The sequence below is a fragment of the Hydra vulgaris genome, chromosome 12 (genome assembly GCF_038396675.1).
Source record: "Hydra vulgaris chromosome 12, alternate assembly HydraT2T_AEP".
Lineage (NCBI taxonomy): Eukaryota > Metazoa > Cnidaria > Hydrozoa > Anthoathecata > Hydridae > Hydra > Hydra vulgaris.
In genome coordinates, this window is record NC_088931.1 from 19,468,680 (window position 1) to 19,484,369 (window position 15,690).

General features: G+C 28.4%; 1 protein-coding gene across 1 annotated transcript in view; it reads right to left on the bottom strand.

The window, feature by feature from the left end:
* The window catches only part of LOC100199168 (sphingomyelin phosphodiesterase 4), a 66,853-nt gene that overhangs the window by 23,478 nt on the left and 27,685 nt on the right, over positions 1 to 15,690 (bottom strand). Inside the window, exons 3-8 of the mRNA XM_065812460.1 lie at positions 6,345 to 6,554; positions 6,127 to 6,220; positions 3,003 to 3,061; positions 765 to 904; positions 455 to 551; positions 312 to 362 (exon numbers count right to left, since the gene is read on the bottom strand). Coding sequence (XP_065668532.1) covers positions 312 to 362; positions 455 to 551; positions 765 to 904; positions 3,003 to 3,061; positions 6,127 to 6,220; positions 6,345 to 6,554 — 651 coding nt within the window. The remainder of the gene's footprint in view (positions 1 to 311; positions 363 to 454; positions 552 to 764; positions 905 to 3,002; positions 3,062 to 6,126; positions 6,221 to 6,344; positions 6,555 to 15,690) is intronic.

The window sequence follows — 15,690 nt, forward strand, 5'->3', positions numbered from 1 at the left end:
TACAAAGTAAATGTCTTTTTAAAGAAATATATTTACCCTGATTAGTCAAAATTGCATTTTTACTTTGAAACTTAATTAAACATAATGTTAATGATTTATCAAGTATCATCATAAAGCTGATGATCAAATTTAAACCAAAAGATTTGTAAATAAAGGTATAAAATTTGTAATAAAATAAAATTTGTAAATAACAATTTATTACCAGTTTTTCTAGTTTATTACTATGTCTAAATAGAATTTAATAACTTTTTTTCTAAATTGAAAATATTAAATCTTTTGCTAAGTAATTTCACTAAAATTTAAAACATTACCTCTTTCATTTGATTCTCAGTATTTTGACCTAACCAAAAGTCACAAAGTATCTAAAGAGAAGTTACAAAGTAAGCAAACGAAAAACATTTAAAATAGAATTATCAAAATATCAAGTACAAGATAAATCAAAATAAATTTCTACCTGCAAAAAGATTTCAGCATACGATGTTTGGGTATTTGCGTTTAATACAACATTTGTTTCAAATTGCTGACGCAATAGCGTAGAACTTGGAGTACGACTATTAAAGTTTAGAATTAAACTTAAATATTTAAAGTTTAAACTTAGAATATTTAAAGTTTTAACTAAAATTATAAATATAAAAATTTCAGCTTTTAAAATTTTAAAGCATAATTAATAATTTACACAAATATTTTATAGTGTAAACTTAAAATATTTTTTAAGATGAACTTGATATGTTTAAAATATATAAAATATGATATAAAATACTTGCAATGTGTTAAACTTTGGAGTAAATTGCTGAACCACTTGAACTGATTCTATTTGAACTTCATTCAGAGGGTAAAAAAAGTTGAGGTATTCTTCAAATAATCGCACGTATAGAACATCTGCAACAGAAGTCCATTGAGCTTGCTACAACAAATTAAAAAACTATAAAAAATATACTTTGAAGGGCTAACATTATCCAAATATACAACCACACACACACACACACACACACACACACACACACACACACACACACACACACACACACACACACACACACACACACACATATATATCAACTTGTTTCTCCGCGCAGCGGCCTTGTTCGTCGAGGTTCGTGTTTCAGAGTTATAGAGTTGAGAGAGGGTTATAACCACTATTAAGTAGCCTCCTCATCTGTAGTGGCCTTCATGGCCTTGAGGAGGTGAATAACAAAAAAAAAAAAAAAAATATATATATATATATATATATATATATATATATATATATATATATATATATATATATATATATATGATATCTAATAACTAAAAACCTGGACAAAACTAAAAATCGTATAACTTTTTAATAGAATGATCATTTTTATCATTTTAAAAGTATAATAACAATAAATATCTTCATTCTTGTAAATGTTGCGGCAGGTAGCCATTGTAAACAGGTTACAATTTTTTCATTTTCATTTTTTCTTTGTTGTTGCGCAGTAAACAAGTTTGCAATAGTTTTTAATTTTCTTGATTGAAAACTATCTGTTTTATAAGTTTATCTAGATTTTCAGCTTGCCAACTTTTAATGTACACCATTATTTTAAGTTCTGACCAAAATCTTCAATCGGTTGTAATTCTGGCACATTAGCAGGGTTAGGCACTTTTGATACAAATTCAATATTATTTGATTTTAGATCTTTATGTGAATGTGACGAAGCAAGATCAGGCCATTGAATGATAATATCATTTTTGTGATATTTTTCAATAAATTTCTTTAATTTGACAAGACATTTTAAAATATACTCATTTTCATTGACTACTTGGCCTGATGTAATGTTGAGAGATTCCTTTCGTCAAGAATGCAATCTAAATGATTAATTTTGGCTCAAATTTTTCTTTTCTTTTTAACCTTACGCCTTTTGATGCTTCATTTATGTCAGAAGAGTAAAATCCAGCCTTTCCAGAAGTATTGGTGTTGCTTAAATAAAAGTATGATTCCTCGTCAATTATTATTTTTTTCCAAAAAATCGAAACTAATCTACAGCATTTCGAACAAACAGCTGCTTTTTGCATTGTTCTTTTGATGTTTTAGTTTTTTTTATGATAACAAATAGTAGTGTTTTTATTAATAATGTTGTATATATACTGTTGTGTTTCATTGAATGATTGTGCAAGACCACGCTGTAAAATACCATCCTTCTGATCAATCAATTTTTTAAGATACTCTATATGATTTTTTGACTTTTTTTTTTTTTTTGCTTTGTGACCACTTCCAAGTTTTTGGTCCTATATTGTTCTCTTCTTATCTTTTTGGTCCTATTTTGTTCTCTTTTCTTTTCAATATATTATACATGGTAAATTTTGGTGTGTATTCCATTCAAAAATTGACAATAAAGCTTTTATTCTCATCTGGATGCAAATACAAAAATGAATATGCTCATTTTCTAAGCGAATCATCGTCATAAGCTTTTTTTTTCATTTTTAAATATAAATAAAAAAATTGTTAATAATACATATAAAGAGTTAAATTTGTAACTAAATAGATGTGTTGCAAGTTTATCAAATTATTCCTTTATATTTTTATAATTAATAAAACTTTGTCTAGATTTCTAGAAGTTATATATACTCTTGCTTGGTAATCTTTAATTTTTACCATAAAATGTGAAGTTTATGTTTAAAAAAAAAAATTAGTTTAGAAGGCTGAAAAAAGTTTTTTTTTTTAGTCTTTAGATTGCCTGCCAAAACCAAAACCCTCAGTACATGTAGTACATATTTACCAATTTATCAGTTGATGAAGCAGTTTTTAATTTTTTTTTACCTATTTGTCAGTCAATGTAGCAATAGTTATTATTAATAATAAATCCTAAATTAAATTTTTTTTTTTTTCATATATTATAAATTACTCAATTTCTAATTATTAGATCTGCAGTAAAATATGCCACGGAGATGTGGTTTGAAGGATATGGACTGTTCTGCACATAAAAATAACTGAAAAATTTAATCTATAAATTAACAATAAATTAATAAAAATTATTTACCATATTACTTGGATGTATTATAAAATATGAATATAGCACAAGAAAGTATTCCAATGAATCTGCAAAATTTTTATTAAGGTTTAAATAAAAATCTTTTTTAAACCCATAAACAAATTTTAAAGAAAAATTAAACACCAACCTAATGGTTAAACTAAATTATATGTAATGAATTGAGACATTTTCAAACTGACATAGGGTCAAAATTGCTTGGTTAACACTTAGACTTGACGGTCAATTGTTTTTTTCAACTTAAATTTTCAGTTAAGTTGTTTAAATTTTTGTACCATATAATTGATTGCTTAGAAAACATTTAATAAAAATGTTGAAAAAGTTTAATTTAAATTTTCTCATAATAAAATTTAAAAATTTTAATCATTACGAGCTTATTTCATTTTGGAGCAAAATTTTTTTTCGGTCTTCAATGAAACACACATATCTATTTACATGTGCTAGGCAAAATAAGACTTATTTCACTGAGATTTTTTAAATGACATTTTATTAAAAATAATATTTTTGTTTCAGTTTACTTTCAGTTTCAGTTTTTTGTTTCAGTGTTTTTCAAATTTTCAAAAAATTTTGCATAAGGGCAAGAAGTAAAACTATAAAAATTAACATAAAGTCCAGAGCAAGTGTAATTATGAAAAATTGTAGTTAAATGGAATTCTTAGTTTTGGATATAGTATCTAAAAAAGAAAGTTTGGATGCTACTCCATTTTCCATTGTGAAAGAAATCAATTTGTGTCTGGTATTGATGCAATCATGAACTGGAAGCATGAATTTCAGAAAGAAACGCTGCAAATATGTTGTCAATATACCTTTTTTTAAAGTTTGGTTGTTTTACATACATTTAAATTTCTTTACATTATTTAAACTTCACATATATATTTTTAAATTTCATCTGAAGAGCTAAGAAGGCCACCAGTTTCTTGGCCAGAAATTCTGTATATTTTTTTCAAGCCAGGCTGGTGTTTTTTTTGGCAGTGTGCCACAGTCCTCTGTCTTGGGTGAACACAAATTTTGTATTTTTATTATAAATTACCTCTATCGAAGGCTTAACATGACTCTCCAGAATGTTTATACAAGCATTAGTGTTCAATACGTCACCTTTCACAAACACAAGAGGTATTTTTGGCCATTAGATTTGTTTGCTTCTTTTAAATCTGTTTGCCTTATTACTTTCAGTCAGTAATGACTGAACTGCTCTGGCTGAAGTTCTTTTATTAATTTTTTATTTTTTATTCTAATTCACTCCCAACAAGGCTGCAAGCAACCACTATTAAGTTGGGAGTTACTAGAAAAAAAGAATAGAATTATAGAGCAAGGAAACGGTTGACAAAAGACTTAAAAAATTGAAGGTTGTTGAGTCAGGAAAACATGAAGATGGAAGAGAGTTCCAAAGGGTTGAAGAGCGGGGAAAAATACTAGATGAATAAGAGTTTTTAACGCATGCAGGGACAGATACAGTAAAAGAATGAGACTTTGCTGTATGACGAGTCAGCGAGAATGAATTTTAATTTAGGAACTAGAGATGATAAAATTAAATAATCTGTTTTAGTTTTCTATTTTGAACTACATTTAAATATTTTGTTTTTTTATTTTACCATAGTAATCTACACATCATAAGCACATCATAGATACTCTAAAATAAATTTAAATTTTTGGCAAGAAATTCTATTTTTTTTACATAAGCCATTTTTTATTACGCACTCAGCATTTCACTCAAAACCTTTTTCTTCTCCTCAAGTCCTGATATTTCTTGATTTAACAGCATTATCACTTTTTTTTTTCCTTCATTAGGACATTTCTAATTTTCTCTAGTTTTTATACTTCAATGAGGTACCTTGATCATTTCATGAGCACATTAGTGTTTATACTGAAGCCTCTCCCAATTGATGCTTAACCATGACCTGAAATAAGACTTTTGACAAATTCTTGTAAATTTTACCAAATTTAATGGTTTCAAACTAAAATTATTCTAAACAATTTCTAGAGAAAAAGTTTTTTAAATGCTGGTAAAATATTAAACAAACTTTCCACTAACAACTTCAATAACTGTGTGAAAGCAAGATTTTGAAGTGATATACTAGCAGGAAAGATTGAAATAAAGTACAGATTTTATCTGTTTAATAAGATCAGCTTTTTTTCAATAGGACTCTGGACTGATACAACTAGTTGTTTCTAGAAAAGAAGATTTGAACCTCTTTATAAATTTTTTTTCAAGGACTCCAATCTTTTATGAATCTATTGATCACAGCCTGATACAACATTCTTTCTCAATTTCATAATGTTACATACTACAGTAAATCCAATTCTTAAAATTATCAATAAGTAAAATTTATATTTTATTTCTTAAACTTTGTTCACTAGAAAAATTACATAGAATGTTATCATTAAGAAAAATAATTGAATGAATTAATGGAATTAATAATTCAATTAAAATATTTTAATTAGATAAAATTTAATTAGTATTTAAAATGACAACAAAACAGCAGTAGGAGTATGATGCAATTTTACATCAAGTAAAATTTTACTCAAGTGAAAAATCCTAATTTCTTTCTAAAACTAATGATAATAATGGTCAAATACTCTAAAAGAACTGTGATCTGTGTCTTAAAGAAGTATATAACACTTAATACAATGCATAGAAACACTGGAAGTGGTAACAACTTGAAAATCAACAAAACACTGATTGAACACAAATCGCAATTCTGAAAAGAATTCAGTGGCAAGAATTTGTACAAGAAAATTGTAAAAATTATTGTTTAAAAAGAAAACAATGTATAGGTGTAGATGTAAATTTTAAAACAAAACCAGGACATCATTTTTATATGCAATTTTGATGAAAAAAAAATAAAGACTAAACTTAAGAAATAACACAGAAGAAATTCCGAAAATTAATTATAGTTTGGCAATGGCTCCCATCAACAGGAAAATCAGAAAGTTTTATTGTTCTATTGAAAAATGTTTTTTCTTTGCTAATTTTTGTTCTAGAATACATAAATTTTAAATTTAAAAAAAATCTGCTTTTTTGCATAATCCAATCCTTTTTAATTCAAGAAATAAAAAGTATCAAACTTACTTAACCCAATGTATAATAAAAAAAAGTGCAAAATTGAAAAGATACTAAAATTTATAAATTGCTGATTTACAGTATGAAAGCTAACTTTTGATTGATACCAACTAGACATTCCTTTTCTCATTTCATCTGTTACACAAATCTAAATGATAAGAAAAAAACTTTTAGTTTAACTCCTTTAAAATGAAGAAGAAAAAAAAAAGATTGCTAACAATCATTAACAAATGCCAACATCATTACATATAATACTGGTAATGAAAAATTACAGGCATCATAGAAAGAGGAAGTTGAAACAATGCATCAGGGTCTGTCAGCAATTTATTGATCATATTAAAAACAAATCCACTTGGCTTAAGAAAGTTCAGTATACTAAAGTAATCGTGTGTAGCAGGTGTTAGTGAATCCAATTTCCAACCCAGGCCTCCAGAATAACCAAAGATACTGTGAAGCAATGTTGGAAGTATATCAATTAGCTCCTTTAAAAATAAAAAATAAAGAAATGATAAGATAAAGAATTTAACTACAAACACTATCTTGTGCCAAGGGTTTGGAATGCCAGCTGGATACTTTGTGTAGAATATAGGTTTGATATGTGTAGGTCTTAGTCCTAAATATCTCAAACATAAAAAATTATCTATCAGTTATTTTGTCTAATTAAATATATTTGTATTCTGTAAATTTTGGTTTCTAAATAACTGTATAGTAACTACTATTATTATTATTGTTATTTATACACACAGTAATATATATACATATATATATATATATATATATATATATATATATATATATATATATATATATATATATATATATATATATATATATATATATATATATATATATATATATATATATATATATATATATATATATTAAGGTGGTTCTAAAAACAACTTTTTCTGAAAATGACTGCTGGCACCCCCTGAATATATTGTATATAATTAAAAAAATGCTAGATTTAAGAAATTTTTGAATAAAAAATATTTTAAGGGGTTGCTACCGACCCTCAAACATTATATAGGTCCCTAATATTATTAAAAAAAAAGTTTTTCAAAATTATGTCATGTTGGGTCTCAAATGAAGAGAAATTATATAAAAATTTTAAAAATATTAATCATTTTATAATTAAATTTTTATTTTAGATTTTAGTAAACAAAAAGTTACGTTTTTTAACTAAAAATGGAAAATAGGGAATTTAACAAGATTTTTTGATTATAATTTTTTTTATCTATGTTTTTTTATAAAATGATTAATATTTTTAAAATATTTTTATAATTTCCCTTCATTTGAGACCCAACATGACATAATTTTGAAAAACTTTTTTTTTAATAATATTAGGGACCTATATAATGTTCGAGGGTCGGTAGCAACCCCTTAAAATATTTTTTATTCAAAAATTTCTTAAATCTAGCATTTTTTTAATTATATACAACATATTCAGGGGGTGCCAGCAGTCATTTTCAGAAAAAGTTGTTTTTAAAACCACCTTAATATATATATATATATATATATATATATATATATATATATATATATATATATATATATATATATATATATATATATAGTTTGTTGCATTTGGGAGTACGGAAGGAAAAAAATGATTCTTATGCCAAAAAATACGTCACTTTTAATTACTTTTGACTTTCATCCAACATTTGTGTGTTGTCAGAAAGTAAAAACCATTAATCTAATTACAAATTAATTGTTTTTAAAAAAAAACGCAAAAACGCAAATTTAATTGACCAGAATGTTTTTTAAAACTTTTAATTTAATTTAATTTTAATTTTAATTGTTTTTAAAACATTCTGAATGTTTTTAAAACATTCTGAATGCTTTTAAAACATTCTGAATGATTTTAACATTATAAACAATATTTTTTTTTTAATTTTTTTTAATAAAATGTTTTTATTTTTATTTTTTTTAATAAAATGTTTTTATTTTTATTTTTTTTTAATAAAATGTTTTTATTTTTATTTCTTTTACTGTAAATCATGTGCAGAGTGTTGCTACATCGACTATCTTATAGCCTGACTCGCAACAATGTGCTGCTTCATCGACTGACAAATAGCCTGACTCGCAATGGAGTACTGCTATATCGACTGACAAATAGCGTGACTTGCAATGGAGTGCTGCGACATCTACTATCTTTTAGCCTGACTCGCAAGGGAGTACTGCTACATCGACTGAGGGTTTGGTTGGGGCAGGCAGTCTATCAATTATTTTAAAAAATTCCAGTCTTGCATTTTAATTATTACTTTTTGTCAACAAAATATGGAAAAAACTTTCTGACAACATATAAGAGTTCTATATATATATATATATATATATATATATATATATATATATTAGGGCTGTTCATGTGAACACAGGAAAAAAAAATTTTTCTCGGATTTGAATGCATAGTTGTTTATTTTGTGCCATTTGACATAGTAATTGACTGTGGAAAAAATCTTTCCAATCAGATAATGTTTAGGGGGTGCTCAATGACCATAAAGTTTTACGAAAAACGTCAAAAACGTGTAAAAAGTTCCAAAGTTCCAAAAATTTCTAGAACCTGGTTAGTTAGATTTTTTCCACTGAAATATTGTCTGATTGCGTGCTATATAGATTAATTAAAGTGCAGCAGATAAACTGTCATCAGGGCACCAAACTAAAAAATGTCTGCTAGTGTTTAAAACAACTGTGTTTATATCATTTTGTTAAAATTTGTATTCATAATTTTAATACTATTATTTAATTCAATTTAGAATTTGTTCAAACAGAATAAAAAGGTTTACAAGTATAAATATTATTTTTATTTGGAATTTCAGTTTGACAACAAATGTATTAATATTTTGATAGTACCTAACCTTAGTAACCTATTACAGAAAACTAGCATGGTAGTCTGGTAGAGTATTGTTTGTTATTAAGTGCAGATAATAATAATTTCTAATTTGAAAATATTTATTTAATTTCTTTAGTAATAATTATTATAATATATTGCTGCAGCTGCATAAACCAACAACTGAATGATAAGTTTGTATAATATGGTATTGAGTTTTGATTTTCTCATAATAATTCAGTTATCATTGAAATGGCAGCATCATCTCGTGTTGCTATCTCTACACGACTTCAAACCAAAATCTTTTTAATTGGACAACCAGAGCCAAATCTTCCAGATAAAGTTCTTCCCTTAACATCTGATGTTTTAAAAACATTTTTTTATCATCTTAATTCAACCAAAAAGTCAGTGCCTGAAAGTCTTAAAACAACTGTTGATGAACTGATTATTGTTTGGAATAAAGCCCGTATTCCGACAGCATTTCATTCGAATGTAGTCTTAAAGTTGAAAACTTTAGTCCAGGAATTTAAATTAATAAAAAAAAAAAAATCCAGATTCTCAGAAATCGAGAGAGAAACCATTTACAGACACCATTGGCCTACTTTTTGACATTGCCCACAAGGATGCTGAAACCATGATCAGAATTGAAGAAGATAAAGAATTTTTATTGGATCAGAGATGTCAGAGAAAAATGGTGATGTTTGGAGAGGACAAAGAACTTTCAAAATTAGAAGAAAGAAATGAAGCAAGGAAACAAGCAGAGAGAGAACGAAAGCTAAAAGAAGAGCAAAGACAATCTGGTGCGAGTGCAATAGTTCCTGTTATTGAACCTTTAAATGACGAAAGTTATAGTGATGACAACGATAACGATGCTGTTGATAATGACAAAATGGTTGATAGAGATTTTGAGATAGAAATCCCTGTTTATTACAGACAACAAGTCAGTAAAGCAAGTTCTTCAGGGTCAGCTGAATCAAGTTTAGCAAGTACTCCAAAACGACAATGTATCTTAGATACAATTCTTGACTCGCCTGATGTTTCATCAACATTAGACAGAATTAATCTATCTGACACAAAATTTACTATACTAGCAGCAGCAATTGCAAGGGCTGGTGGACAGAACCTCGATGATGGATCATTGTCACGTTCTACAGTCCGTAGAAAACGAACCTATCATCGATCAAATATTGAAGCCACTGTTCGAACTGAATTCTGCGATTTGGACAAACCACCATTAATCGTCCACTGGGATGGCAAACTGATGATAGATCGTACAAATTCTGCAGCCCTAAAGCAAATGTTGACCGGCTATCTGTAGGTGTGACAGGTCACAATGTTGACAAAATACTTGGAATAGCAAAACTATCAGCTGGAACTGGAGAAGCCCAAGCAAAAGCAGTTATTCATCTGCCTAATTTCTGGGACATAATTGGTGATGTTATTGGAATGAGTTTTGATACTACAGCCTCTAACACTGGCTCCAAAAATGGTGCATGTGTAGTTCTAGAGAAACATATAGGTAGAAATTTGTTATATTTCGCTTGCAGACACCATGTTCATGAGATCATAGTAGCAGGAGTGTTTGGATCACCATTTGGACCATCATCTGGTCCCAACATACCTCTTTTCCAGAGATTTCAGCAATATTGGCCCAAAGTTAATCAAGGAAATTTTAAACCTCTGGATGACATTCGAATGAAAATACCCCTGGTGCAAGAACTACAAAATGAAGTGATTGCATTCCTCAAAGAAAACCTGCATGTTAAAATGCTAAGGGATGACTACAAAGAAATCATGGATCTCTGTCTGTTAATACTTGGAAAACTGCCTGATCAAGAAGAGAAAAATTATCATTTCAAGATCCCTGGTGCTTATCATATGGCTCGCTGGATGGCCAAGGTTATTTATTGTTTTAAGATTTATTTATTTCGTGAAGAGTTCAAGTTGACCACAAAAGAGGAAAAAAATCTCTGTGAATTTTGCTTATTTGCTAGTCTGGTTTATGTAAAATCTTGGATATCATGCACAAATGCCAGCGATGCTCCAGTTAATGACTTGCTTCTGTTTCAGCAACTTAAGCAGTTTGCAGTTGTGAATAAAACGATTTCCGAAGCAGCAGTCAAGAACTTTCAAAACCATTTGTGGTACCTTTCACCAGAATTGGTCCCACTAGCTTTGTTTTCAAACAAACTTCAAACGGAAGAGAAGCGAAAAATGATTTCCAACATGAAATTTCACGGTGAGAACTGGTCTGAAAGGTTGATCAAATTAAAGAACATTGAAAGTCTAGAGAAGAAATCTCTGGACATGCTGGTGACATCAGTTTCAGCAAGTGCGTTGCGGTCAATGAAAGTTGATATTGATTTTCTGTTCAACAACGATCCAGCTACCTGGAATGATTCCCCAGAATACCAAGAAGGAAAAAATTTAGTATATTCATTGAAAGTAGTAAATGATGCTGCCGAACGATCTGTGGCTTTAATGTCGATGTTTAATGAATCGATTACAAGGAATGAATCTGAAATGCAGAGGTTAATTCAGGTGGTTGAGGATCACAGAAAGCGAGTGCCAGATGCCAGAAAGTGTACTCTGAAGAGTTATAGTCTTCGCTAGCATTAACATTGCACGAACTATAACATTACGATAATTAAATGTTAATTGCTCATATGTTTTTTTGTTTATAATTCGTATTTTAATCAATGACAAAGAGTCAAAAATCCTAGTGTTTTATTTTAGAAAAATTCTGATATAACAAAAACCGCAGAACTTTAGTCGTATTGCAGTATTTTATTTCATTAATTTCTCTGCTAATAAACCAGTCTAAAGTGGATGTGGATTGTAATTTGTATTCAGAATTTAATATTTAGAGATAATTAAAACTGATCAAATCTGAAAAATCTAATTAACCGGGTTTTAGAAATTTGTGGAACTTTGTTACTTTTTCCATGTTTTTCACATTTTTCGTAAAACTTTATGGTCATTGAGCACCCCCTAAACATTATCTGATTGGAAAGATTTTTTGCACAGTTAATTACTATGTCAAATGGCACAAAATAAACAACTATGCAATCAAATCTGAAAAAAAAATTTTTTTTGGACAGCCCTAATATATATATATATATATATATATATATATATATATATATATATATATATATATATATATATATATATATATATATATAAAAGCCCTTGTTTTAAAGCCCTACCCAGCTTGCAATTTACATACAATGTTAAGCAACTTTATGTACTTTATATAATAATAAAAAGTAGTGATAACATTAAAACAAAATTTAGCTAAAAAATTTTATTTTGTATTATTGCCTTGTAAACATGCTTAAAGACTGCATTAAAATTTGCACAAAACACATTAAACTTTTTTTAAGGCAAATGAAAGCACAACAATATATACATTTTAATAAATAGTATTTTGCTTTCACAACAAATATATTGGTAAGGTAATTAACTTGAGTTTATATTTTTGCAATGAGTTTTAATTTTTATTTGTTACTTACTGACTTTTTGATAATAAAAAATCAATATTAGTTGCAAAGCCGTAATTACAAACTTAAAAAATTTAAACATATTTTAAAAAATAAAATTGAAAAAAAATTTTAACATATTATAATTCACTTATACAAATGTATAAAAAAAGAAAGAAACTAGTTAAAATTTAATATTAAAAAAATGTAATATTGAACTTAATTACTTTATGTTAAAAAAAAAACAATTAAAATAAAATAAAATTCCATCATATATTTACATAGTAACATTTCTACATTGTTTTTGTTAAAAGAGTTAATTTTTCAATCAAACTTGTTTTGTGATTAGATTATTAAGTTGGGGTAGTTTAAAACAGGTAGTGTCCTTAAAAAAAAAGAAGAGAATTTTATGATGCCAAATTCACATTTAAAAATTGCTTATCCAATATGGCTAAAGCGTTAGGCAATTTTTATTTGAAACAAGCCTTGACAATATATGTATGTAGATACATACATCGACTACTTTATAGCCTGCTGCCGCTACATTGGCTGAGGGTTTCAGATTTTTTTCATTATTCTTTATTTTTTTCTTATTTTTTTCTGAAAAAACTGCATGCTATAATAAAGATAACCAAAATTAGTAAGCATTTGCTGATTTATAGTAGGTACATTTAAAAGACTAGAATGTTTTTAAAAACATTCTGTTTTCAATGTATCGTTTTAAAAATAAAAACATCCTGAATGTTTTTATCTTTATTTTTTTACTGTAAAACATGTGTGGTGTGTTACTACATCAACAATTTTTATAGCCTGCTGCTACAAGGAAATGCTGCTACATCGACTATCTTATACCCTGCTGCAGTAAGAAAGCACCACTATTTGGACTAAAAGTTTGGTTGGGGCAGGTAGTCTATCAAATAATATAAAAAAGTCTTAAAAAAAAAACTTTTTCCAATCTTTAAAACAATTTTTTTTAAAAAACAAACATAAACTTTACATTTTATGGGAAAATTAAAAACGACCAAGCAAGAGTGTGTGTGTGTGTATATATATATATATATATATATATATATATATATATATATACATATACATACACACACACATACAGATAACTGTTCATGCTATCATTCAGCGCATCCAGTCAACAGATGTATAAGATTCTAAGCAGCAAGCATAAGATTCTAAGCAGCAAATACAACTAATTTTTATGACATTTATGAACAATTTACATGGGGAATGTAATATTTTAATTATTTATTTACTATAGTGTTCAATATATTTCCTAATTTTAATAAGGGGATGTCATATTCTATGCAAAAAATGCAACTATTTAGTATAATATTTATAAACAAAATACATGGGGGAATTAGATATTCTTAACATATAATACTGATAGTGTTTAATAAATTGCTTTATTTCATTAAGGCGATGTGATATTTTAAGATTCTTAGCTGCAAATACTACTATGATATTTGGAAACAAAATACATTTAAAATGTTTGTATTGTTGTTTTTGATAATATTATAAAAAAATAAAAAAAATAACTATGGCATTCATATATGTTCTGCATTGTTTTTCTCTTGTTTTTTTCTTTTATGATGTTTGCATTGCTCGTAGTAAAGGAAATATTAATTTTCGCAAGGTCTAAAATAATTTAGATTACTAAAATTAGTATTAAGTGATCATTGTCAGGTGAGGTGTATGGTCTTCATGATCACTCTGCTACTGGTAATATGTAACCCAGTGCAACCTGTTCCATGTCCTCCTGCCTTGTGTGATTTGTTTTCTAAGCAAAGACTGGAAGGAGATTGCTTCCTGTCATCAGTACTATCTAAAATCGATCATGCCTATAGTAATATATACCAATATATTAATAAATTTTTTTTTGTGGGTTTTTTATACAGTTTGAGGTGCCTTAGTTACTGCTTTAGCTTACCTGTAATCTACTTTATATGTATGTTAGTGTTCTGTCTGAACCTCTGGTGCGGTGTTTACTCACTCGTAAGTTGCTATCTGTATGTTTGTGTTCTGTTTATGTTTATATATTCTGTTTAAATGTTTAAATCTGTTTTGATGCAATGTAAGCTCATTAACTAACTAGGCACTCCAACTATTAAACTTATGCTCACCCTTATCTCGAGTATTTGGTTAGGTGTAATATTTTTCTTAATGCATTTCCAAAATATCATGCCTGATGTTTTGAGGTGCTGTTTACAGGAAGTAGCTTTAAATTACTCCAGGTCAGGTCAGGTTCAGGATCATCACGATCACCCTGCAACTGGTATTATGTAACCCACTACCACCCCACCCAGTATCTGCCCCATGCCACGCTACCTTGTAGAGTGTGATATTTCAGGCAAAGACTAGGAAAAACAAACTCCTATATAAAAATCCCCTGCCTTTGGGCTCTTGGTTGAGTAAAGGCTAGAGATGGTGTCTTGATAAAAATACTCATCTTGGGTAGATGTTAACTGCACCAAGCTACTATTTTGTAGGAGACCTCCTAGGCAAAGACTTTAGGGGTAGGCAGAATAATTCTGTTGACCAGCCTCGAACCCCTTTTTCATCTATTAGGCTGGCATAGATGTAAACCTGTGTTACATTGTCTCCTGCCTAGGATGATGAATGCTGGATCTCCTTGACTTTTCTCATAGGTTTTTGCTTGTGCCTCCTTGATAGTGGCTATGTAACTCTTCCTGTTATCTCCTAATGAGGGTACAGCTCTAAAACTCAATTTAATGGTTTTGAGGCCGACTGGTAGTAAGGTTTCCTGAACTCTGTGGTAGCTCTTAGAGAGACTGACTCCATCAACTGCTGCAAAATATCAGAGTATTAACAATGCCATGCTGCGCATGGATGGTGTTCCTATTAAAGCTTTTGGTGCACATTGTCAAGGCCACATAAAGAGGCCTATGTTACAACTTACGGTTAATTAACAGGACTGAGAAAATTGCATAGCTCATTGCTTGGGAGGCTGTGCTCTATCTATGAATGAGCCAAGTTCTCTTTAAACTTAAATATGCCAAAAGTAAATCAAATTATTAAACATAAAAAACCATCCCAATAACCTAACTGTTTAAATGTATCTTTTATTAATATTTGTGGTCTGCGAAGCAACCTTCCATCAGTTGAATCTTACCTTTTGCAAAATTCACCAGACTTGTTTCCTCTTAGAGAGACTAATGTAAACTCTGCTATTGCTTCTTCTGATCTCAATATTGATGGGTAGTATCTTTTGATTTGCAAAGACTCTTCTAGATATAATTTCTGATCAAACTAACCATGCCAGAGTGGTTTATT